Genomic DNA, 26,045 nt, shown 5'->3' on the forward strand with positions numbered 1-26,045 from the left:
ATCCTATCAGTGAGCCATCGTCAGACTGGTAATGCTGCTCTTTGTCTAAGCGCTCTCTCCCGTGCAACGCGATTTTTTTTTTTACAGGTTACAAATTAAGAGAAAGATATCAGCATATGTGGAGCACATCTGTCTGTGAACGCGGGGCATAGTTACACGGAAGGTCTTATCACCTTAGCTCTCTCGCTTCCTCCCTGCATGGCGGTGTGTTTGATAAAGGCTTGAATGCGAAAATTTGCACCTTTTTTTAAAAGGGTTAGAGGGGGGGGGGGGGGGGGGGGGCAGTGAATCAATATTGAAGGTTTGTTTCATGTAACTGCTCTGAAAATATTGGCAGAATATTGTTTGCAGAACACTGAAGTCACTATTCGGTGATTAGAGCGCTCAAGAGGTCTTTGTACCCTCGTAACTCCTTGCACAAGCCTAACCGCATCGCCATGAGGAATGGCTAGCCTTCGCTTCGCTTCAACACAATAAAAAAAAAAGACGCGCCCAAACTGCGAAATTATGCGGGTGAGTAACCATGTCGCATTGGCAAAGGCAGGCAGTGGCTCGCTCACTGGCGAAATGCCAACAGAAAGGGAAAATGCCATTAATGAGACAAGTTCCACGCAACACACATGCCAAGCACGTGAGCGCGGTGCAAGGCAAGCGTGTGGAAAACCACGTATAATAAAATTACAGAACGGGTTGTGCGGTTGCGCGCCAGTCCCCTTGTTTCCCGTCAATCTGCGCTTCTCTTACACGTAGAGTATGCGGATTTATACATTTTTTTACGCAAAACTGTTTCCGTTTTTAAGCGGCGTATTGCTCATTCTCTGTATCAGGCTCCATAAACTTGGAAGCGAACGGCCGCCTACATTTCCGCGAGCGCCGCCAGCTATACAGGTCGATATCGTCAATATCATCGGAGGGTAAGAAAGGCAGCACAAGTGAGGTTCTTTAGTAACGAAGGCTGAAACCTTTACGGGGAACGGGTCACACAACAAGATCCCCGCGGGCCTCGTATTTGAGACCTATGGACTAGTGCACTGCAGAACTATCGGGCACCTCTACGTGCAGACCTCCATAAGTTAAAAGCAGGTGGAACTGTTATACTGCCAGAACAAGAAGGGATCTACATGGTACCAGGTTAGGGCTGCAATATGGTGTCCAGTGTAGTTGTATCAGGCATTGTGTATTTGGAATAGCTTGTCGACATCGGCGGTCTGCTGCGTGTGCCGTTATCTTTGCTTGTAAACCGCATTACCCTGCGGACGGCAAGTGCTATAGCGGCCCGTGCGTATCGCTCAAAGAACGTTGTCAGTCGGCACAAGGGGTTTCCGCTCTTCAGAATGCGTGGCATTGAGTCTGCGCCAGTGCACTCTTGTCTGGAAGGGGCGAGTACCAGCGATACTCCGCTGTCTTCCTCGAAAGCTCGTGCTGTATGCAGAGTGTACGCAAAACTGCGATACGCTGCTCTACCGATAATAAGCCATCTCAGAGCCTCGCTTTTGTTCGTTTTTTTTTTTGCACATTCGCTGCTGTGGGAGGAAAATTTTTACACTTGAACAGATGTTGCTTTCTATATTTTATTAAGAAATGGAACAGTAGGCTTGCTATTTCGGTTCGTTTTTGTGAAGAGGTATTCAGCAGGGCTCTTGCCTTTTTACAGCGCAGCTCTTACTGGCTCGTTTGTGGGTTGAGTGTCGATGTGGCCGTTCAGTTTAACATGGGGCGTGATCGGCTGCGGCGATAGCATAGTGTTCTCGTGCAGTGGCCTGCGAAGCTGATCAGTTCGCGCCGCCGCGGCTTCGAAACCCAGTCGCGGCAATATTTATTTCTCCATGTTGGCCAAGGTCACACTCAAGGTCAAGCTTCAAGCAAGGTTCTTTAACCGTGTTAAGTAAGGTCACACTCAAGGTCAAGCTTCAAGCTAGGTTCTTTAACCGTGTTAAGTGAAGTCACACTCAAGGTCAAGCTTCAAGCAAGGTTCTTTAACCGTGTTAAGTGAAGTCACACTCAAGGTCAAGCTTCAAGCTAGGTTCTTTAACCGTGTTAAGTGAAGTCACACTCAAGGTCAAGCTTCAAGCTAGGTTCTTTAACCGTGTTAAGTGAAGTCACACTCAAGGTCAAGCTTCAAGCAAGGTTCTTTAACCGTGTTAAGTGAAGTCACACTCAAGGTCAAGCTTCAAGCTAGGTTCTTTAACCGTGTTAAGTGAAGTCACACTCAAGGTCAAGCTTCAAGCAAGGTTCTTTAACCGTGTTAAGTGAAGTCACACTCAAGGTCAAGCTTCAAGCTAGGTTCTTTAACCGTGTTAAGTGAAGTCACACTCAAGGTCAAGCTTCAAGCAAGGTTCTTTAAGCGTGTTAAGTGAAGTCACACTCAAGGTCAAGCTTCAAGCTAGGTTCTTTAACCGTGTTAAGTGAAGTCACACTCAAGGTCAAGCTTCAAGCAAGGTTCTTTAACCGTGTTAAGTGAAGTCACACTCAAGGTCAAGCTTCAAGCTAGGTTCTTTAACCGTGTTAAGTGAAGTCACACTCAAGGTCAAGCTTCAAGCTAGGTTCTTTAACCGTGTTAAGTGAAGTCACACTCAAGGTCAAGCTTCAAGCAAGGTTCTTTAACCGTGTTAAGTAAGGTCACCTTCAAGGTCAAGCTTCACACTAATTTTAGTGCGAAAGCACTGCTACACGGGGTCAAAACCAATCAAGAATCTTTTGGCATCCTTGACTTTGAGGGTGCGAAAATAAATATTGATGCGTCTGGGATTCGAACCCGCGGCGGCGCGAACAGCTCAGCTTCGCTGGCCACTGCACGAGTGCACTATGCTATCGCCGCAGCCGATCGCGTCTCTTGTTCAACTGCAACGCACTCTCGCTCTGTGCATTAACATCATCGTTTTAATCAAGTTCCATCCGGGACGCGAACAGATCACATGAACTTCACCTCGATCAGAACTTAAAGGTGCAATAAAGAGGAATCTGAACTCGTCTTTTTACCGCGGGAACTCGATCTACACGTTCCGAACATTCTTAGAAACTTGGAATTATTGTCCTGTGCGGCCGATTTCCATAATTTAAATCTGATTAAACGCCCGGCTCCCGCCTTTTTTTTTTTTTTTGAACTCACCGCAGAGGGTAGGAGGAGTCACCCAACCTTTCAACCAGTCCCGTGGCGGCTTGCCGCTCTGCCATCGGCGGAGTGATACATTGCGATCGGCGAAAGCAAAGAGTCCGCGCGTATTTTTATTTCCGTGGGCCTAATTTGCGGCTGTGTAGCGTCTGACTGGATCCATTTATTCACATAAACCTAAAAAAATACAATGAAAGCGAAAGCGAAGCCGCCACGCGACTGCCTGAAATGGCGCTCCACGCGTTAGTTGACTCCTCCTATACCGTCTGCGGTGAGTTCAAAAAAAAGGCGGGAGCCGGCACGTGTCATCCGATTTAAATTAGGGAAATCGGCCGCACAGGACAATAATTCGAAGTTTGTAAGAGTGCTCGGAACGTGTAGATCGAGTTCCCGCGGTAAAAAGACGAGTTCAGATTCCTCTTTAGTGCACTTTGAACCTGAGTCTTGTCGCCATGCAGACGTGCCGACGACCCAGCAAAGCAATTAACCATTAGCCAGTCAAGCCAAACATGCTTTCGCACGTCTACCCGGTTTAAGTACGTTAAAACCCTACCACTTTTTTGGTTGGAACCGTGGTAAGTAGTTCTTTAGTACTAAAACTCAGGGCGATTGCGATCGCGATCGTAAACGCGCCGTGGCGCAGCAACACAGCGCCGGCGTCGCCAGCTGTGAAATGTATAAAAATATTGAAATGTATAAAAACATATTGAAATGTATAAAAACAACAAAGCTTGATGCACTCGCAGGAAGTATGCCCACAGCAGTGGCACTGTAATAGCGCGTTACCGAGTACCGTATTCGTGCTGCGAGTTTCATTGCACCGTTGAAAACGTTCGCAGCAGTGGGTCTCGAAGCTGTCCTATATGAGCTCGGTCCTGTTGACGTACTCAATCCGCTCTTCTTTCTTCTAAGTGTTTTCGCGTCGTCCATTTTCTGGTTTGTTTCGGAATCGGCAGCAGTTCCGAAAATATCGTCAGCAATCGATCGGCGACTCCCCAAGTCATTCTGCTTCGTGATTGTGCGGAGAATCGGCCTGCCCTTCCGGCCATTAGGGAGCGATTCCCTGGAGCCAGATTGGCCATACAGGTTCTCATCGAAGCACATTTTGTTTTTTCGCCTTTCGTCGGGACCCTTCTCATCTGTTTCCGTCGTCGATCGCCCGTCATTATCGGGCTCTTCGAAGCGTTTGTAATTTGTACTTGTGTGTTTTCTCTGCGAAAAGTATATTACAGCCTGTCTTGCGTGTGGACCGCGTCAAGGTGTCCCAGTAGGTTTTAGTGCAAGCAACCCTAGCCCAAATTCCTGGAAACGAAGTGAAATTTCTGCTTTAATTAGTAGTTTCGATGGTGGGTGTGTTTTGTCTCGTCACTTGTGGAGCAGACAAGAAGTCAAATGAGCGGCTTGTTGAGATATGTTGAGAGCGAAGAAATGCGTCGGGGCAGGTTTCATGTTTAATGTTGTTTGAAGGAAACTTAGTAATTATTTAAATGACTGATAATTTTACCGAAAGTACTTTAAAAAAGACAACCGCATACCACCTGCGGGAGACGAACCCAAGACCACTGTGTGTCGCGCACGGTGTTATATGCCAGTTGTCTTACTGAGTTGTTTATAACGGGCTTTTCTTCTCATGTAGTCAGTTTTATGCTACCAACCCAAGTAGCTTAGCGAATCTAGCAACAGCAGTATCGGCTAAGCGTGCGCATTTTTTGTTTTTGAAGGCAGATTACGTCTGCAGTGACTTTCAAAGTTAGCATAAAAGAGCTCCTGGGAAACACCGATGACGTTGCAACACACGTTGTGCAAGTTTTGCAGCATATTTTGAGCCCCAAAACTGTCTGCGTTCCGATATTCTCTGTTCTCATGAAAGTTCTTTCGGTTGCACGGAAGAGGGGGAGTAGGTGGGCGTCGTTCACATAACTATGCACCCTCTAAATCAATTATGCCGTTTGTATATATTACTTTGCGGTACGTGAGAGCTGGGCAATTTAATTTTCATTACTTTTTTTCTGCCCACACTGATTTTTGTATATCTTACGTGGGCCCAGTTGACTGCTTCGGCCACTGACGCTAATGGTAACTGCACTCGCTCCTGAGCTAATCAACTAGTCATGCACGTTTTCTTGTCGTCTCTCAGTCTGCATTGGTAACTGCGCCCGGATTTCGTCCGATGCCTTGTTTCAGAGATGGACGCACATAGTTCCTTCTCTGTTTCTGATGTACTAGGCACGACCCCACTTAAAATTTGAGAAAACGCGCGGCTGAGTATTTTTATCATAGGGTGCTATTTTTACTTTCTAGAAAGGGAGATACAAACTCGCGACGTTGTATTCTTGCAGCTGTGCGTGTAGTTTTGCTGTGTGCTGTTCGTGACCCTGCGATTTGCGCGCAATAATGGCAACAAGCTGTGGAGCAAATATCGAGGCAGGCAAGTTGAATGCAAACTCTTAATCGCGAGCGCCCGGCTGCTTGACGCAGGATTCGCACGTTCTGTTCTAGTTCGTGTGCCTTGTAGCTTTTTTTTGTGTAGTGATGTTTCGTGCGCTGGCATCGTCAGGAGTTTAGTGTTCCGATCAAATGTAAACAAGAAATGATTGGATTGTTAAAATGGCGACTCTGAAGCAACCGACTTGCCGAACTAAACAGCACCGTGCCGTGTCGAGTGTCTTGAATGCGTCCTTAAACTCGAACGTGTTTCCTGAAGAGAGATTGTCGCAATTTGACTTAGCTTTCCTTTTTTGGCGGAAAGTTTCGACGCAGTCGTTTTTTTTATTATTAACCCGTCAGCTCTATAAACCTAACACCACGAGTAATTCTGAGGTTCTTACATCATTAGCGGCCAAAACCGACCGAAGGATTCCCATTCAACACACGTCATTCCGTCATTACGCGAACGGGCCGTGCCTGTGCTTTAATCACCTTTTATATTATTATTGTTTATTTAGGCGGCATAAGCAGCGAAGCTCAGCGTGCCTTACTCGAAAACGTAGCTTTCCAGGAAAGTCGTATCGCTCATTTCAGTTCTGGGCGAAAACCTCGCGAGTGTGCGCCTTTTGTTGACGTTTCTTACGCGCTCCCTCTTTCTCCTCGTTTTTTTTTTTTTTTTACCGGAACGCTATACAGCCAGCTTTCTTTTATTTTCTTTTTTCTTTTTTACTGCAATGTCAAAGAACCACCAGGAATTCGGTTTTAACTATAGTTTGTACGTGCTATAGGACGGTACAGATGGGTCGCCAAAAAACAACTAAAAGTAAAATTTCCTGCCCAAGACATCGCAGAGCGCCGTGCTTGCGCTTGTCTACTCTGTTTCGTCCAATTGTTTTCTCGAGCCGTTGCATTTCAGCAGGTACAGAGTCGTTCTCGAACTCTGGCGCACTGACCCGCGTCTATACTGGGTCTTATTTAAAAACGCGTATGGACTGCAGGTACGGAACACGAGAATGAAGGAACTAGGAGAATCAGAACAGGGTCGAGTGCGTTTAGCAGGTTCTCTCGGATCTTGGATGGCAGTTTATCAGTATCCTTGAAGAGAAAAGTTTACCACAGCTGTATTTTACCGCTATACACTCGGTGGAGGCTGACTTAAAGGGTTGAACATAAATTGAGGATGTCGCAGCGAGCTATGGAAATATGATAGGTTTAACGTTAAGAGAAAGGGAGAGAGCAGAGTGGGTCAGGGGGAACAAGCACGAAATCAAGGAAAAAAAGTTGGCAGTGGCTTAGTGACGTCACATGGCTCTGCGCCGGCGGCAGCAGCGGCGAGGCGCTCCAGCTGTGCGCAGTGACGTCACTTGCTCCTCACGCATGCGCAGTATGGTCGACGTAGGGTGCACGCGAAACGCCGCGACTGTGGCCAATGTAGCTCACGCTACAAAATGGGCATTAGCAGGGCATGTAATGCGTAAGCAAGATAACCGATGGTCGTTAAGGGTAACGGAGTGGATTCCAAGAGAAGGCAAACGTAGCAGGGGGAAAGGGGAGGGGGGGGGGGGGGGCGAGGGCCAGCATGCAGAAAGCTCAGCGGAAGGATGAAATAAAAAAGATAGGGGAGGAGGGGGGGGGGGGCGCTGCTGGCACAGGACAGGGGCAATTGGAGAGATATGGAAGAAGCCTCTCTCCCGAAGCGGGCGTAGTTATGCTGATATGATGGATTGTATCGGTGGGTTTCACGGACGTCTTATCGGCCGCCTTGTCGGTGGGCACAGACCACGATGAGAGGCCTCACGCTTGCCACCCTGCGCTGATGTGCAGGGTGGAAGTTATACGTGGCTCACCGTCACAGTGTTCGCCGTATCACGTGAAGTCTATTTCCTAGTGCGTTCCGTGCACAAATGGCGCCCTTGCGGGCAGCGGGGGCTCCGGCCACCGGCCCGATTCAAAGGGAACGCCGATAACATCTATCTGTTCATTGCTAAGCGCACGCACGATGCAAGAGCATTAGTTGCCGCTCCGCGGCTGATCGTGACAGAGAGCGCGTTTGCCGATACATTTGTGATGTATTTTCGACGGGCTATAAAAACATCTAATTTCCTTGTTATTGCCTTGGAGGTACTGTTTTTGCTCTCTGGTCTGTCTGTGAGCGCGTGAAGCTCCGAGCTATCGCATGAGAAGCAGCACATTCGCGGAAAGGGGCGGTATAGCCTTGGGCCGCGGTCTTCCATAGTAGGCGGTGCCGTCCACGCTGGCTGAAGTGTGATCAGCCGGCGATACTCGATCCCCGCACATGTTTGTTCAGCCGTCGCCGTAGTGCAAATCAGACTGCTGAGGCCCGCCTTGCGCGCGCTCCGCGGCCACTATCTCGCGATGGACCGTGGTGGTCTTCTCCATATTTGTCGCCACGTGATGCGCAGTCTGCGTTGTAGTTGGAATCTCTTAGGACGTGCACTTTTTCTAAACGCTTTGTTTGTTTGTTTCGGATTCGGTTTCTTCCACTGGCCTGTTTTTTCTCTGACAGAGTTGATAAAGAAGAGGTTGCCGGCTGCCCGAGTAGGACACCGAATTGATGCATGGGGAGTTCACACAACACAGGGGAAAGTCCGAGCCATTCTGGACGCTTCAGCTTCAACCTGCAAGCAAACACTGCAGTAGTTTCTCGGAACGCTTGGGTTCTACGGCAGATTCTTGAAAGAATGAGCTACAACTGTCAGATGTCTCTACGAGTTGTTCCAGAACAACACTGCAGGGGGAAGGGGGGAATGAGGCTTCTCAGCACCTGTGAAGGACATGCTCCTCAAGCAGCTGCAGTACTGGCCCACTACGACGAAGGGAAGGAGTAGCCAATATCTTACGATGTTTCAGTGAACCTTACAGCGTGTGAGCAGTCCTTTCGCAGCGTGATGACTGGGGCAGGGAGGCGCTGATCGCTTTCGCTTCCCAGACGCAGGGACCAGGAGAGCGAAACTATGCGCAGCTAAACGTACAAGGACTTGTAGTAGTTTTTCAGCGCTAAAGTTCCACAAGTACGTTGCTGGAAGAAAGGTAGCCTTTGGCGCGGACCAACCACCGCTGGGCATGCGTGTACCTTAGAAATCGACAGTTCAAGTTCTTTTGCACCAAATGACCATAGGAGCATTATGCTGTCAACGTAAAAAAGAAAGCACGGACGATTTAGCATATTTGGGCCAAATGCAAATTAGTTGCTCTACCACTTCAGTTTCAACTTCGGTTTCAGTACGAGGCTGGGTTTTCAAGGTCAAGCAGGCTTCATTTTTTTTGTATGTTAGTTTCCTGGAAATTCTATGCTAGTAACGCACTGGGATGCTCTGCAAGGACATGTAGGCATTTTTATTCAGGTTAATTTTATAGAGAATAGTTGTACTCCATGAAATCTTCCAGGAGAAATCTCGTCTGTCGGATTTCCTGCGCGCATTTTTCGGTGGCAGGGGCTGTTCATCGCTGTCATCACTCGACAAGGCACTTAGGTGGGCTGCTTCCTCGTTGTCACTCTCATTGGAGTCGGAATCATGAGCAGTTGGGACGCTGCCTCGTCATGGCTGCTGCACTGAGACCAAAACGAAGCAACTCGGATGTAGAAACATGCGCTGCATCTGTTGTTTAAAAAATTGGCAGTGGCTGAGGTCAGCTATGCCAGGATATACGTAGCGAGAGCTACAGCTCCCCCCTGGTTACGCATGTTGTCGAGCTTGTTGTTGTGACTATAATGTCAAGCATTGAAAAAGTATTCGGTGAACCATCACCCCGCGTACCTATAAGCGCGATTCAGGCTTCCACTGACCCAGGGAGCCAGTTATGCGCACTTCCTTTCTTTAAAATGATCGGAGTGTAAAACGTTGTCAACGCCAACTCCAGTGAACACAATGAACGCCGACGGCCTATGGCTTCAGCGCCACCATGAAGGAAGGAAAACTAAGGAGAGGCCCTTCGTATTCCCAATGCATTGGCGAGAATGTGGCGGAAGTGACGTCAAAATTTAGGCTCAAGAAGTCGGGCCACTAGCAACGTTGTCGTTGTTGCTAAGAAAACTCGGGCCACTAGCAACGCCGTACGGCGTCGTTAGCGTCGTTGTTGCTAGGGGCCCGAGTGTTTCTCGGTGGCGGTGGACGGGCTTTCGGCACGGTGTGTTCGGCCTTGCGTGTTAAAGTCTACATGTCTGGCGTCGTGACGCTACGCACGCATCTAAGATGGCTTTTAAATGCAGCAAATAACCCCTCATTTGATATTTTGCTCGGCAAACTTGGTGTCTTTACGCGGAGCGATCGATGCATTGAAATGAATCTCGCGAAAAGGTGGCACTCCGGAACCGCGCTTCGACACGCGAAGAAGCGTTGATTGTTTTGATCAGCGAACTTTCGCACCTCACCAAACAGTACAGAAACATGAAGCCGCTCTCGACGATACTGAGCTGCGTTTCGAAGGCCACACGGCGGGTGTACGGTAGCCCGAGGAGGATGGTGAGCTGAGCTATAAGCGGCGCGCAAAGAACGCGCAATGTCGTCTTTCTTCGCCTGGCGTCGGAAAAGGTTCACCGCACCTGTGCGCCGGTTTGTGTCTAGGTGCGTGTTTACGGGGAGGGAGGTGTAGGAGTGTAGCGGCGAGCGGCGCGGTTTTTTTGATACCTTTCTTTTACGAAGCGCTTGCGAGCCGCGCGCGATCCCCGCCCCGTAGCTCGGTGGAGAAAGAAGATAGTGAGGAGAGCCGAGCCAACTTCCGGTTGCGGGGCGGCTTCACCATGGGCTTCACAAAAAGTGACGTCAGGGCCTCTCCTAGCGCCACGTTTCTGCTGCCTTTCTCCGGTTGCCGCGCATGCGCGTTCACTCGCGGCGCCGGCGGGCGTAGTCGGGCCGGCCCGGTTTCTCGCGCGGCGGCTGCGAACTGTGACGTCATGCGCCGCGCACCCGCTGCTCCTCTTTGGTTTCGTGCATGCGCACTATCGGCCTCCCAGGCTCACGGCGAAATGCTCGACTGGGTAGCGTAGTGTAGTTCTCGCTACAAAATTTACCCGTACTAGTTCAATGAATTTATGGGGCCTCTTCATAAATGGCACGACATGCTTGCATCGTTTTTTTTTAAGCGAAAGCTTCATTACGCTAGGTAAAGCTAGTTTCGCGGTGGCCGCAAGTTTGACCGTCAGATGACCTTCATAACCAAAGCCCATGTCATGCTGCCAACAGATAAAGCAAAGAAAGGAAGTGCGCATAACTGGTTCCCTGGGTCAGTGGACGCCTGAATCGCGCTTATAGGCATGTGGGGTGATGAGAGGAAGAGAGTGGGCTGCATGCGTTTGACAGCGTTGTGGCTGACACGCGGCACTGCAGCAGTAGGCCACAGGGGTCATTGGGTAAGCATACTCTCGCGATCACCCATTAACTGCCACCTGCCAGGGTGGCAGGGTGGGCGCACTGCCTATCCAGTGTTGGAACGCACTCAACGTTACAGACGCCAAGCCGCGTACAGTTGCCAGATACGCCATTGCTTTTGCTCTCTAACCATGTTCAAGAGCAGATGAACTGCAGCTGCCTTTTTTTTACGTGAGTATTAATGGGAGCGAGCAGCAGGGAGTGAGTTAAAACGCCAAAACAAGTTTCGGGAAAAGGGGGAGGTGGGGGGGGGGTGCATGTGTGGTCGTCCGAGTTATCTTGGGAGTGGCAGTGAAATGGTTAAGGCTATGCAACGATAGTGCGAATGGGTTGATGCCCATATATGAGGAATTGGCCATTCTCTACTTTGCATTTATAGATCCCTCAGAGTCCTCATACCACTCCTGGCAGAGTGGTACAGTGGCTAAGAGATGCGCCACTGCCCTGCGATGGCAGGTGCTGCCACTGGTGGTGCTTGTGCGACCCAGGTTGCTCTTCCCGAGCAACCTCTTGCAACCAGTTATTAACTGAGCTGCCACCTGCCACGGTGGACAGTTCGCTTATAATTCAATGAGCAGATGATGACGTCACAAGGTCACAAGACTTGGAAAGCCCACCTGCCGCTCCACCTAGGTCACCTATAGTTAGGTATGGTGTCGAGGGCTTGCACACCAGCGCATGAACTGGGCATGCAGCTGCAACTGTTCCAGAACGACATATGCCATTGATGTCAGAGTCTTTTAGTTAAAACCCGTGCCGTAGGCCTACTACGGCTGACCGGACGTAACACTAGGTAAACGTGCGTTCACTGTGATGAGTGCAGGTTTCAAAATTTAGCCGTGTTCCCATTCTAGTGGAAAAGCGAAATGGCTGATGCACACACAGAACACAGAGTGCAACTGCTGCAGCAGTGCATCCTCATGTATGACCCATCTGGCGAAGCTCCTGTATTCTATCACCGTGGTTTTCTTCAACTTCTTTTGTTTCTGCTATGCTCTCGTGGATAACATTGTTAGCCTGTCCTCCGGCCTTTGTGACCGTGTATGCGCTTAGTAAACGTGGCCGTGTGTGTGTATATTGTTTACTTTTAAAGACGTGTATTGTTTATTGCTTTTGGAGGTGAGCTCGGTAGTGGGGATGAAAAAAGAAAAAAGCCCGGGACAATCAGGCATCTGATGCTACAATTCTTTCGAAAGTGGCTGGATTTACCCTCCATGATTACTAGGATGCTTTTACTCTAATGAATGATTTTACTCCAAGTCGAGGCTTGACACTCGGGACAGAATTTTCTGGAGGTTGAAGGTTGGCAGAAGTGGGTGGTGCTTCTGGAGGGTAGTCGTGGGGAGGTGGACCGAGGGTTGTGGTGGGTGGGTGGTTAGTCGCCTACCTAGGGGTGTACGGTGAGGAGGTGGCTGGTGCTTCTGGTGGGCTTTCCCACTATACCTTTTGAATTCGTTTTGAATTCGTTGAACTCGTTGAATTCGCTTTTTCGTTCCACAGCTGCCTGAACTTCTAGTAGATGGAAGCCTTGTGGACGGTGAAGGTGTCTGGGGTTGGGGTGGGCACAGGTGGATCGAGGGTGTATGGGGGAGTGGTGGTGCCGTCGCAGAGACTTCGACCTCCCAGATCGGCGTTTTCGCAGAGTGACTGTTGCACTGCTTCCTCACTAAAACTGTTGGGGGCCCGAAAATATGGCTTGCAATCCCTACAGTGGATTTCTGCATTAAAATCTCATCAACTGGCACATAGAGAGAGCCTCGAAACACTGTCCTTGTGTCTGCAGGGAGAGGCTAAAGCCGCAGTCATTCCGCAAGATTCCGTGGACGATGCACCAGTTCAGGAGGTTCTTCAACACAACCAGGGTTCCAGCCGAAGGCAAAGACGTGCTCGTCAGCAAATTTCTCACAGGTGAGTTGTCATCACGCTCCGATTGAAGACAAGCAAATTAACTCAGAAATTTTGCAAAGCCCAACTATACTAGTCCGAGGCCAAGGTCCGCATACTCCATGGGCGTTGCAGTATTTCTGGGTGTACTGTTTTGTGCAACTCATGCTATCGTGGAGGAAGCACATTTGAACCGAGTTGCAACAGCCCAGAGAGGCAGTTAGACATCTCCCTCACCCTGTAGAAAGGCGTTTAAGCCTTGTGGGCACTCCTGATTGGAGGATGAGGGGATGAAGATGTGGCAAAGAGCACTCCATTGCCCTGAAGGAGCATAAAAGGGTGGCATACTGAGCTAGTTGGTGTGTATGCATTTTTAAATATGAAAGAGCGCAAAAGCGACGACAAACAGAAAAATACTTGGTATAGATAAAGCGCAGAGCTCGCGTTGGGTATGTTCAAAGTACCTCTGTCCATCGTCGCTTTTGTAGTCTTTCAAATTAAAAACAAAAGTGGAGCTCTGCCCACATAAGGAAATATAGTCCATTGTTAAAGTTACTTTTGTCACCTAAAAAAACAAGCTGTATAGCCACAAGACAAAATTATAAGCCCAAGAACTTTTGTTTCTCTGGCTTGTTTAAAGTGCTTCATCGTTCGATGCTCTGGTTGGTTAGCCGGCCTTGGTTTTTTTTCACCTGCCAATTTTTTTTTAATTGTGTCCTACTACAGGTGCATTTTGTGTAGCTGGAAGCTTGCATCGCCCTTTCTAGCATCCACGTTCACACTGACCTTTAGTCGCTTCTGGTAGAGAACTTTCAGTGTCAAGTTGACAAAAAGGTCTTGGCGTCCACCATTTCAGAGGCGGAGGAGAGCTACGCAGGCGAGTCTCCCACCCACGTTGTGGTGCTGCAGAGCGGCCGCGTGTTCTCATTCGATGTACTCAACGATCGACGGGAGCCGCTCACGACGGCCGAGATTGCCACCCAGCTGGATCGTATCAACGACATGTGCACGCGGATGGGACCAGGAGCCGGCGTGGGCACCCTCACTCATGGCGACAGAGACAGCTGGGCTCAGGTCAGTTTCCAACAGGCACATTCCGCTTATTGGGCGAGCCTCATGATACTCGTGTTAGCATTAAAGGGACACTGAGGAGAGCACTATTAATATATTTTTTATAGCAAAATCCGATAGTTCGGCATGTCATGGCTTTGTTGCCACTTGGCCGGCAGCGAAAAATGCATTTATTTCTAAGAAATTTGGATTCGAAGTTGAAAAGGTTTTTCCCGCCGCTGTGATTCAAACTTGGGATTCGGCTATGACGACAGAGGACTAAGTGACGTGAAACATGACGTGATGCAGACTCCGTGATTTCTGGCTGCCAGCAGTGCGGCCTAGCAGCAGCCGAAAAGAAAGCTACCGCCGGCCGCACGTTGAAGGCATCTATCGGCTATTGCGGCCGTCGCTACAGTCGCTTCGCTTACGTTTGCACAGGCGTTTTGCGAGCGTTACGATGGATCTCGTTCTCGAAGTCGTCAACGAAGTTCTCGCAAATAGACACCTTTAGCATACCGTGTACCTTGATACCGCTAGCGGAATACCGGGAGCCCGCCTAACGCCGGCGAGCAGGCGCTGATTGGTCCCGATGCTTCAGGCGAGCGCGTAGCTGCCCGGCACGTGGCGCCATCTGGCGACGTCAAGGAGATTTGCGCATGCATTAGCTGCGCCTCAGTGATTTGTGCTTCTCGTGTCCTAGCGTTGCTAGAACCATTGGTTCCAGCAACACTGTTTTGTTATATGACGTCATGACGCTTGTACTTGCGAGTTTGGCCTGTGGCGGCGATACCTGTATTTTGGTTCTTGCTCTTTTCTACGTTACAAGAGCTTTGTTGTCAATATGAGTGGCGTTTTTGTAATCAGGAGCTGGTATTCTGTCGATACAAGCCAACTTCAATTTCTCCTCAGTGTCCCTTTAATTGCCCTTTCATGCGAAGTCCTCCTAGTAGCTAGTGCATTACTTTTAATTCGCTAGCCATTTTTATTTTGGCCATTTCGATGAGTTGCTTGCACTGGAGAGGTTGCTTTGCCCGTAAGCTTCTGGAAAGCGCATGTATTTTGGCGTGATGTAGTCAAAATTTGTTGTGCCACAGCGCCGAGGGTTAACTGCGTTTTCTAAATTCTAAAAGCATATGGATATTTCTTATGGTGGGCTACACTCCTCCCAATAATTAAGGAGCCCAACAGTAATAGTTGAGAAGTTAACTATTCAGTATTAGTTGACCAGACTACTAGTTAGCACACCTTAACTGTATTCTGACATACTGCACCGCTGACAATGCTATGCCAAAAAAAAATGCGCTTTTCTAACCCAAAAGGCTATTCTTTTAAAAACTGTGTGAATTCTTAGGTGAAACACCTTGTATTTTACATTATGTTGTGGTAGAGAATCTGAGAGCAACTTCACATCTGTGAAGTTTTAGACCTCTCTCTAGTTTTCTGGTTAGCTTTTCGACTAAGTCTCCTGTACATTCCACTGCTCAACAGTCCACCACCCTCTGCTCTCTGCTCTACTGTCTGCTATACAGTCCACCACCCTCCAGATGGTTGCCATGGCAACCACCTTCTTGTTAAGCATTTCTACTCTCTCGCCTTGCCCTCCTCCTCCCATAGTAACCCTTCTGCTTTCGCGGTAACACTCTTTGCGTTGGGGATTCCTCTGCTCTCGCCACATCCTCCTGCTTTCACAGTAACCACCTTCTGGGCAGTTCCCATAGTAATCACCTTCTGGTTATGCCTTCCTACCCTTCTTCTGTAGTAACCGTCCTCCGGTTGGGGGATTCCTCTGCTTCCGCCATACCTTCTTCCTTCCATAATTACCACCTTCTGGATGGTTCCCGTGGTAACCACACTTTGTTTTGCCTTCCTGCACTCTTGCCATACCCTTTTCCTTCCACTGTAGCCACCCTCTGAGTAGTTACCATGGCAACACACCCACCGGTTAGGCCAACCACTACGACATACTACTACTACCACTAATACTACTACTAGGGCATGAAACGCTGAAACAGATGCTTGACAGCTGCACTGTGAAAAAAAAAGACGCTGTTCTTCTAGTGCTTTGTCCCTCGGGTATGAGCGACAAGCTAGTATAATCAGTCAGCAGAGGAAGTCATACTTGTTCTCTTGTCTTTATGAAAAGCGTCCTTGCATTCTGTGCAGTCAAGATGTACTATCTTGCATGCAAATGGCGGCAGGTCTAAGATTTGTGCCATTCTCATTAGTAAGCATGTGTGAAAATTGAAAATAATCAATTGTGTTCCAGGACTTCTTCGATGCACTAATTTTTTTCTCAACCTTTCAACTGTGCATTACAGAACCGGAGAGTCCTGCTTGAACTGCATCCCGACAATGAGCGTTCCCTCCGCCTGATTGAAGATTCAATGTTTGCGATTGTCATGGATGATGCTTCACCCACCAATAGAAAAGAGGTAACTTGGTCTTTTTTTATTCTTTTGCATTTATGGATGTATTTCACCAATAAAATAGTAATTGAGAATTGAGATGTTGCAGCAGGGAGGACAAACCAAAATAGTTCGGAGCCACAAGCTTGCGTGCATCTTGCTTCTTTCTTTTGCTGCGCAGTTGTAGAGCCGCTTTTGCTGGTCCATCGTTCCTATAGGCGCACATTTATTTGTTAGTGACCATTTCTGAACTTCACAATTTGTTTCTTTAACAAATAAATTTGACTTTTGCTTGTGCAGGTGATGACTGAGTGCCTGAAGGGTGACTGTACAAATCGTTGGGTAGACAAGTCGTATTCGTTTATTGTTTTCAAAAACCTCACTCTGGGCTCATCTGCTGATGTAAGTATGTGTTGACAGAAAAAAAAAAGTTCTCTGATGAATTTCGCATGCTTTACTATTTTCAGTGTGTATGCGTGCATGGGGAAATGTACCTCAGGAGCGTAGCAAAAGCTTTTCAGAAAAGTGTGTGATGCTGTGGTGGCAATTTTCAGTTTTTACACATAGAATTTTTTGTTTCCTGCTGAAAACAAGTGTGTTATTATGCCATCATGTGTGGCATTAGGATTGTCAAAAATTATTCACAAAATTGTTTTTAAGACATAATAAGTACAAGTGTCGCAACAGTGCATTTGACCAGATGACAGTGCATGACAAATTATGCGAGCATCTTGAATAAACAAGTACTGCTTCATGCAGGTTCTAGGTGTGTACTTAAAAGTGTAGTCTGGTGTTATGACATTACTTGTCAAGCCAGATAAAATTCTTATTTTATCAAAGTGTAGAATACAGAAAGTTTGGAACCAGCGTCAGTTTTTGCTGGTAACCACATTGAAAGTACTTTTGATGTAATACCGTATTATTTACTCGAATCTAGGCCGGCCACGATTCTAAGCCGAGACCCGAAAGTTGAAGGCCACAGAAAAAAAAAAAACTTACCTCGATTGTAGGCCGGCCGAAAAAACAACTGCGAACAAGAGGTACAGCACGCAAACGACATTTATTGCCAGGAACCCGCTCAGGCTGATCCCGGGCTGGCGTTTGGGCGAGGTGACATATGCAACGCCAGCCCGGGATCAGCCGCCGAAGTCCCGCCCGGCTTGAAGATTTGACGACTGCTCTGCAGCGAGTATAACTTTCCGCTTGAAGGCGGCACTATAATGGCACCGCCTGTTTGGTGCCATGGTGTTGGTGATAAAAACCACGCACGAAAACTTCACTGCTGCGAATGTGCTCACGCCACCGCACGAGAACAGAACAAGGCCAAAATGGCAGCCAGTGCTCATGTGTGCTTTGATCAGTATCGGCTACGGATAGCAACGGCTACGGATAGCAACAGCTACAGTGCTGTCTTTCGTTGGCGTTTTGTGGGGGCGCCACCTGCGTGCGACATTTATTCGTATTTTACGAATACGAAACCTCGAAACGAAATCCTCGAATCTAAGCCGACATAAGAGTTCTACATCTCGTTTTTTTGAAAAAACTATCGGCCTAGATTCGAATAAATACGGTACTCTTTTGCAATTTGGAAGCTAACCTTAGGAGCAGACCTGATGTCAGTGCTCTTAAGGAAAGCTGAATATAAACAATATTATTGTATCCTTATATACCTTTCTTATTTTGTCAGCATTAAAAGTATTAACAAGCTTACTTGTTTTGTAGTTTTGCTGGCAGTAGAGTTGCATGTAAACTTTGATCAGTGGCTCCACATGGTTGGTTACAACGGATGTGGGAATGCAGTCAACACAGAAAAGCATGATTTATTTTGGTGGCCATTACAACTCATTGTGCTAAAAGTTTCATAGTTGTATCCATGGGCGTCCGGAGGGGGGGGCAAGGGGGGGCGGTTGCACCCCCCTGGAAAATCACTCACTCGAACCGTGAGTGATGGCCGCACACCAGGGGCGGTGGTGCGCTCAGTCAAAAGGGTAAAAGCAGCCCCGCATGGTCACATCTGCGAAATGCCGCGTCCGGGCGTGCGTCGTTCCGCCGTTTTCAAACCACGCCATCGTTAGCTCTACTGAAGGGCGACCTGTTCCAGACATACAGCGGCACCGGCGAGCATGTGTTTCGAGCCGCCTTGAGATGGGTGTCTGTTTCTTTGATCTCTAGAGAGATAGCGACACGGAGGCAGACAGTGCACGGGGCATCTTGTTTTCGCCTATGTCGTTACGCCGGTCACCGATGAATTCTTAAGGAGGGAAGGACAAATCAGCCGTGTCCACCCCCGCTTTGTCGGGCTGCTCAGGGGCAAGCGGGCGATAAGTTGGCGCCGCCGCCGCTCGCTGTCTCCTCCGATCCACGTGTAGCGCAGTTCGGTAGAAGCGCCGCTTTCAGAATCTCCGGCAAAGGGGATTAGCTGCTTTTGTTCACGGCGACGCAGTCTCCCGAGGCGCCCCCACACCAGCGTTCTTTGCGTCTTCTGTGAAAACCAGCGCCTTTGGTCAACGCAGCCCGATGGCGCCTGCCTGGCTCGCCTGTCACCTCTGGCTGGGCCTCAAATCACAACAGCGCCCATGTACTGTGCGTGTCAGTGCATGGTAAAGAGACCCAGGTGGTCGACATTACCCGGAACTCTGTACTACTCCATCCCTCATAGCCTGAGTCGTTTTGGGGCTCTGAACCCCATAAAAACACAAAAACAAATTTTCCGACCGGAGTGGCGAGTGTCCCTTCCCCTCGGAAGTTGCGCGGCGTTCCTTTCACCCCCAAAGTGCGCATTCGGGGATACTGCGGCAAGTAAGCCCTCGCACGTGTGCGCGCCTCTGTGTTTGTGCTTGGGTGTTTTTAGTGGGCGGTTGTCAGCGAAGCTGAGAACAACCAAGACAGCGGACGAGAAAACGACGAGCGGCGAGCAGTGTGTGTGGGGTTGCTCGACTGTGCGGATGCGCAAGCAAGATGGAGCGAGGTGCATGAAGCTGCGAGCGTGCATTTATCTTGTAAATAAGTTTTCGTTGTATATATAGTCATCTTTTGTTTTCAACGTACGCGTTCAACAGTTTTTCCAATCAATGTGTATGATGAGTGTGCACCGAGAGCGTGTAATGAAGCACAGAAGTGAATTTATCACACGTGTAATTACGCAATTCGCCCAGAAAAATCCGAGGCGCCTACAGTTGCTGTTCAAGGAAGACTGACTGAGTGACTGTAGTTGCGTGTTTGCGAACATATTGTGCTGTGTGCTGGTCATCAATCCGGGTGAGTCGAGAACCCGTATGCAGGAAGACTGAGCACTCTTCTCCACGAAGTGATATAGCATCTTTTTGCATTTTTTATTAATTTTAGTTGTTTCTTCGTTGATAAACTCCAATGTACCTCTCCTAGCCGCGCTTTAATTTGCTGTTTGTAATTTTTCTTTCATATGTGCATTTTGTTTAATTTTTATTTATATATAAATAAATAAATTTACTCCGCAAATAGCGCCTTTTTGCTACGAACATACCCCCCCCCCCCCCCCCCCCCCGGGGCACCAACGGGGCCCCCCCCTGCAAAAAATTCTGCGGACGCCCTTGGTTGTATCATGCATGCATAAAACTTTGTTTTTCAGCAGAATCATCAGAACCTATTACAGATGGAGCAGTAGTTGAATTGAAATACATAGATTGTGCTTATTGGAATCTGCTGCAATGCAATAGTTTTTTTTTTATTACGTCTAAATAGTATGAGTGTTCAAATATTCAAACATTCTTCTTAGCTTCTGCAATGTGTGGCCATAGTTTGTCGACAAGCATTGTCACTTGTATTACGCTGCTTTATTTTCTTTCCGAATGCTTCATGCATATTATAGGAGCTTCTTTGTCAAAAACTGTGCCCTTGGCATCTTTCTTAGAGTACTATATATGTCCATGTACTTCTGATGCACTCTTGTTTTAAAAAGTGTCTCTTTGCATGTGGGCTTTATTTTATAGTTTGTTATGTGAATAGTATTGTCTCTAAATTGCAGATTGTTTGAAACTAGTAATGAGTGTTTTCATGTCCTGGCTTGTTTTTCTTTTTATTGTTGTACAGACACTGTTTCTGTTTGTAGCAAATACTTGATGAGTGGGAAAGGTCTGCAGTGTAACTTTTTTCCTTTTTTGTGTTATTAACGCCCACAGCACACGCCATTTGATGGGATGGTTCCCGTGACCTGTGCTCATTTTGTCCATCTAACGTACCTTGCAACACGGCATAATCAGGTGAGCTTTTATTTCTTGCGTGACTAGTATAGGTCAGTTTATTTATTTTTTGTTTAGTTGGCAAGTCAGATAGTTTGTTTAGTTATCTACAGCATCATGTCTGGCATTGCATTCGAGCTGCAGGGGTATACAAAACGCAAGAGGCCGCCGCGGTGGCTCAGTGGTTATGTTGCTCGGCTGCTGACCCAAAAGACGCGGGTTCGATCCCGGCCGCGGCGGCTAGAATTTCTTTGGAGGAGAAATTCTAGAGGCCCGTGTACTGTGCGATGTCAGTGCACGTTAAAGAACCCCAGGTGGTCGAAATTTCCAGAGCCCTCCACTACGGTGTCTCTCATAGCCTTAGTCGCTTTGGGACGTTAAACCCCATAAACTAACTAACAAAACACAAGACTAGCGGTATACAAAAAGCAAGAAGAGTGAACAAGCGATGTACATAATGATGATGCTTGCATGTTACCAACAATGCTCACACAAAATGCAGAAAGACCATTCTCTTCTCATGGGCCTAATTTCCTGTTCTTAGTTGCAGTACTGAGGTATATACAAGGCCGGCATATATGAAAGATCAGTGCAATCAAACTAGTACATATGACACTTATTTTGTAGATGTTGCTGGACCACTACTTTCTTACTGGCATGTTCACACTCTCTCAGGTTCTCTGGAGTCTGAGAAATCTGGTCAAATCATTTCACAGGTGGTTTTCAGTTTTTGGTTGACTTGTTTATTAGTTTTCTTTGCGTCGCCTGATCTGAGCAACATACAAAGAGAGAATGATGCATTGAAGGCCTCAGCCAGTAGATTGTCATCTTGAAAAAGGCTTACTGGCTGATTTCACTGAAAACACTGCATTCATTTTTTAGTGAGGCTTTTGTTTTTGTTTGTGTGAGCGGTTAGAATGGCCCCTATCTGAGCAGATGTGTTGACAGTGTGAGCAATTATCAGAAAGAAAAGTCAGGAAAAGCCATTTCCAGGCCTTAGACATTCAGTAATCTAGCATATGCTGCATATTTTCATCTTAACCATAGTCTCAAATAATATAGAGGTGAATGATGTCATTTTTTTTAATCACATAGCCTTCTCAGTTGCCATGTGAAAACATCAGCTTTGCATTGTGATGCACACTGTGGGATTTGGTGTGGGGCTTAATGGGAGGAAATATGTTTCTTAATTTCCAGTTTTTGTAAAAGCTGAAGCCCATGTCACTGAACTAATGACAGCAACTTGTATTCTTCGCCTCCTTTTATCACTGACATGGCATAATCACATGCCACATTTCACTTGTGTTTGTAAACTGTAGTCATCGCACTGTGACTGCAAACATAGGGAGTGTCTCACTTGGGAATGCGTTTCAGGATGATGGCGATGTCGTTGAGTCCCTCCCCATGCCAGAAGAGCTGCGCTTTCATCTCACCGACCATCTCTTGTCGGAGATGGAGCGCGTAAAGATGGAGTACCATGCCCTGGTAAGGCAACACACTTCGAACCTTTGGTTAATTATCAGTTGCTATGACTTTTTTCTTCACAATGGTTTCGCTGAATAAATCTATCAAAGGATAGGATGTAATGCCTTGCTTTTTTGACTTTAAACCACATTTCTGCCAAAATGGCCGCCACAGTGGCTCAGTGGGTACGGCGCTCGACTCCTGACCTGAAAGAAGCGGGTTTGATACCGGCCGCCGCAGTCGAATTTCGATGGAGGCGAAATTCTAGAGGCCCTTGTGCTGTGCGATGTCTGTGCACGTTAAAGAACCCCGGGTGGTCAAAATTTCCGGAACCCTTCACGACGACGTCCCTCATAGCCTGAGTCGCTTTGGGATGGACCTATAAACCAAGCAAAACATTTATGCCAAAAGGGGGTGCTTGTTCTATTGACGTCTGAGTGCATCATCAGTTTGGAATGGGATAGAGGGCCAGGGAAATATTGTTTAACATTCTCCTAGGAGATAATTAAAGTGTTTCTTGCGTTAAAGGCAGCAAATTAATTCTTGCACATGAATACTCTTTCAGAGCACGCAGCCTGCACAGCTGAAACACATACTCTTGAGAACGCCCTGAGCTTAATTTTTCATGATAGATTTCACTTCCTAGAGGCTGTCAAGATAGCTGGTGTACTTCTGATATACTTTCCTAACAGCCCACCGTGGTGGCTCAGTGGTTACGGCGCTTGGCTGCTGACACTAAAGACGCGAGTTCAATCCTGACCACGGCGGCCGAATTTTGATGGAGGCGAAATTCTAGAGGCCTGTGTACTGTGCAATGTCAGTGCACGTTAAAAGAACCCCAGGTGGTCAAAATTTCCGGAGCCCTCCACTACGGCGTCCCTCATAGCTTGAGTTGCTTTGGGACGTTAAACCACATAAACCAAACCAAACCAAACTTTCCTGACAGCCAGTACTTACTGTGCTCCCTTGTGCATGCAGTGCAACAACCTGGACGTATTGTGTGATGTGTTCACTGGCTATGGCAAGGGCTTCATGAAGCCAGTGAGAATCCATCCAGAAGCCTATCTGCAGGTTGCAATCCAGTTGGCCTACTACAAGATGCATAAAAAGTAGGTAGACTGCGCATTGTTTGCTCTTTTTTGGGTTATGTAAAACCCTCAGTGTTTCAGGACTTCTAATTTGCACTAATGAACTGTGCACCCTGAAATATATAATGTCCAGGCACAGATGGGAATGGTTGCAGGATTTTCACAAGACTTTGAAATTCTTAAAATTGTTCATAAGTGGTCATTTTCAGGTACATGTAAATACATATTGGACTTTTTAGCATTCTGCAAAACTCATTGCACTCCTGACGCAATATAAGTGGGTGGCTATTTAAAATAATAAATCCAGGCTAACTTTTAAAATGCCGTATCTTTAAAAGCTTTGAGCTTGTGTATTTCCAGTGAAAGCTCATGCATTTTTTGTTCTCTTTTTACCGAAGTTTCTACATCACAGGTGTTCAGGCCCCAGAAAAGTTCTTGGAATGCTGAAATCATAAAAACCTAAATTTCCTTGCAGCCTAGATGTGCAGCTTGCCATTGTGGGATGCATTGTGCATGTCGTGCTGGAAAGTGCAGAGCACACCATTCAGTTCATAGCTGCATGGTTAGACTGCTAGGCAGTTAAGCTTGATTTTCATGTTCAGAAAACTTTTGTGGGTACCTGTACATCACATATCGCAGGTCTTTGTTAGTCTCCGCTGGCCGCTTGGTTAAGCTAAAGTTACTGTAAAAGTACCTAGAGTTGCATATAGGTCTGCCGAGTTGCCGTAGAAAGCATCCAAGTTATGCGGCAAAACCGCAGAGCAAGAGAAGCTGCTTCCTGAGCCTTTTGCTCGCTATAATTATATAAATCAGCAGTGTCCATGGTAAAATGTGAAGAATGGAATTGGTGAAAGTAATCACTCGACGATTTCTCCGTCTGAGTTGCAGCGTACAGCCCCTGCAAACGCGAAATGCGGCTTTGCTCCATAACTTGGATGATGTCTGCGGCAACTCAGCCTACCTATGCATAACTCTAGGTACTTATGACAGAAGCCAACAGCCACAGAAACCAAGGGCCACAGGGGATTTTTTTTAAATTTATTTATTTAATTTGCGGTGTTGATCAATTTAGAATATTACTGAATATGTTAGCGCTTAATGCTAATTGATTAGAAAAGCAGAAGAAAAAACAACCACATGCCGCCGGTGGGATCCGAACCCACGACCTCCGAATTACGTGTCCGGTGCTCTACCTCTGAGCTACGGTGACGGCTGTCAAATCTGCTGCTTTCGGGGGTATTTATGTTTACAAGTAACCTAACCTTGAGAGTGCTCATCAGCGCCACCCACGTTCAGAAGCGGCGGACGTGGAACGTCCTGAGTTACCGCAATTGTGACGTAGAACGCCATCGAACGAAGAAGGTGGAAGCTGCGTGAGAACACTCTTATGCTTCCTATGGCGTCAAGGCTGCCAGAACCGAGGCCCTCGCTAAGCAATTAAGCAAACAAGGGAAGGGGTATGAGGGGCTCGTTATAAATATGACAGAAGCCAACAGCCACAGAAACCAAGGGGCACAGGGGATTTTTTTTTAAATTTATTTATTTAATTTGTGGTGTTGATCAATTTAGAATATTACTGAATATGTTAGCGCTTAATGCTAATTGATTAGAAAAGCAGAAGAAAAAACAACCACATGTCGCCGGTGGGATCCGAACCCACGACCTCCGAATTACGCGTCCGGTGCTCTACCTCTGAGCTACGGCGACGGCTGTCAAATCTGCTGCTTTCGGGGGTATTTATGTTTACAAGTAACCTAACCTTGAGAGTGTTCATCAGCGCCACCCACGTTCAGAAGCGGCGGACGTGGAACGTCCTGAGTTACCGCAGTTGTGACGTAGAACGCCATCGAACGAAGAAGGTGGAAGCTGCGTGAGAACACTCTTATGCTTCCTATGATGTCAAGGCTGCCAGAACCGAGGCCCTCGCTAAGCAATTAAGCAAACAAGGGAAGGGGAATAAGGGGCTCGTTATAGCCACAGAAACCAGGGGGCACAGGGGATTTTTTTAAAATTTATTTATTTAATTTGTGGTGTTGATCAATTTAGAATATTACTGAATATGTTAGCGCTTAATGCTAATTGATTAGAAAAGCAGAAGAAAAAACAACCACATGCCGCCGGTGGGATCCGAACCCACGACCTCCGAATTACGCATCCGGTGCTCTACCTCTGAGCTACGGCGACGGCTGTCAAATTTGCTGCTTTTGGGGGTATTTATGTTTACAAGTAACCTAACCTTGAGAGTGTTCATCAGCGCCACCCACGTTCAGAAGCGGCGGACGTGGAACGTCCTGAGTTACCGCAATTGTGACGTAGAACGCCATCGAACGAAGAAGGTGGAAGCTGCGTGAGAACACTCTTATGCTTCCTATGGCGTCAAGGCTGCCAGAACCGAGGCCCTCGCTAAGCAATTAAGCAAACAAGGGAAGGGGAATGAGGGGCTCGTTATAAATATGACAGAAGCCAACAGCCACAGAAACCAAGGGGCACAGGGGATTTTTTTTTTAATTTATTTATTTAATTTGTGGTGTTGATCAATTTAGAATATTACTGAATATGTTAGCGGTTAATGCTAATTGATTAGAAAAGCAGAAGAAAAAACAACCACATGCCGCCGGTGGGATCCGAACCCACGACCTCCGAATTACGCGTCCGGTGCTCTACCTCTGAGCTACGGCGACGGCTGTCAAATCTGCTGCTTTCGGGGGTATTTATGTTTTCAAGTAACCTAACCTTGAGAGTGTTCATCAGCGCCACCCACGTTCAGAAGCGGCGGACGTGGAACGTCCATAGTTACCGCAATTGTGACGTAGAACGCCATCGAACGAAGAAGGTAGAAGCTGCGTGAGAACACTCTTATGCTTCCTATGGCGTCAAGGCTGCCAGAACCGAGGCCCTCGCTAAGCAATTAAGCAAACAAGGGAAGGGGAATGAGGGGCTCGTTATAAATATGACAGAAGCCAACAGCCACAGAAACCAAGGGGCACAGGGGATTTTTTTTTAAT

General features: G+C 47.4%; 1 protein-coding gene across 1 annotated transcript in view; it reads left to right on the forward strand.

Annotated features, from left to right (window-relative positions):
* CROT (Carnitine O-octanoyltransferase) overlaps nt 1-26,045 on the forward strand; it is a 74,507-nt gene that overhangs the window by 28,581 nt on the left and 19,881 nt on the right. Inside the window, exons 4-10 of the mRNA XM_089545972.1 lie at nt 12,713-12,837; nt 13,670-13,887; nt 16,185-16,298; nt 16,572-16,673; nt 20,429-20,509; nt 21,863-21,973; nt 22,931-23,061. Coding sequence (XP_089402098.1) covers nt 12,713-12,837; nt 13,670-13,887; nt 16,185-16,298; nt 16,572-16,673; nt 20,429-20,509; nt 21,863-21,973; nt 22,931-23,061 — 882 coding nt within the window. The remainder of the gene's footprint in view (nt 1-12,712; nt 12,838-13,669; nt 13,888-16,184; nt 16,299-16,571; nt 16,674-20,428; nt 20,510-21,862; nt 21,974-22,930; nt 23,062-26,045) is intronic.

Source organism: Amblyomma mixtum, chromosome 5 (assembly GCF_055824585.1).
Source record: "Amblyomma mixtum isolate Tamu chromosome 5, ASM5582458v1, whole genome shotgun sequence".
Taxonomy (NCBI): Eukaryota; Metazoa; Arthropoda; class Arachnida; order Ixodida; family Ixodidae; genus Amblyomma; species Amblyomma mixtum.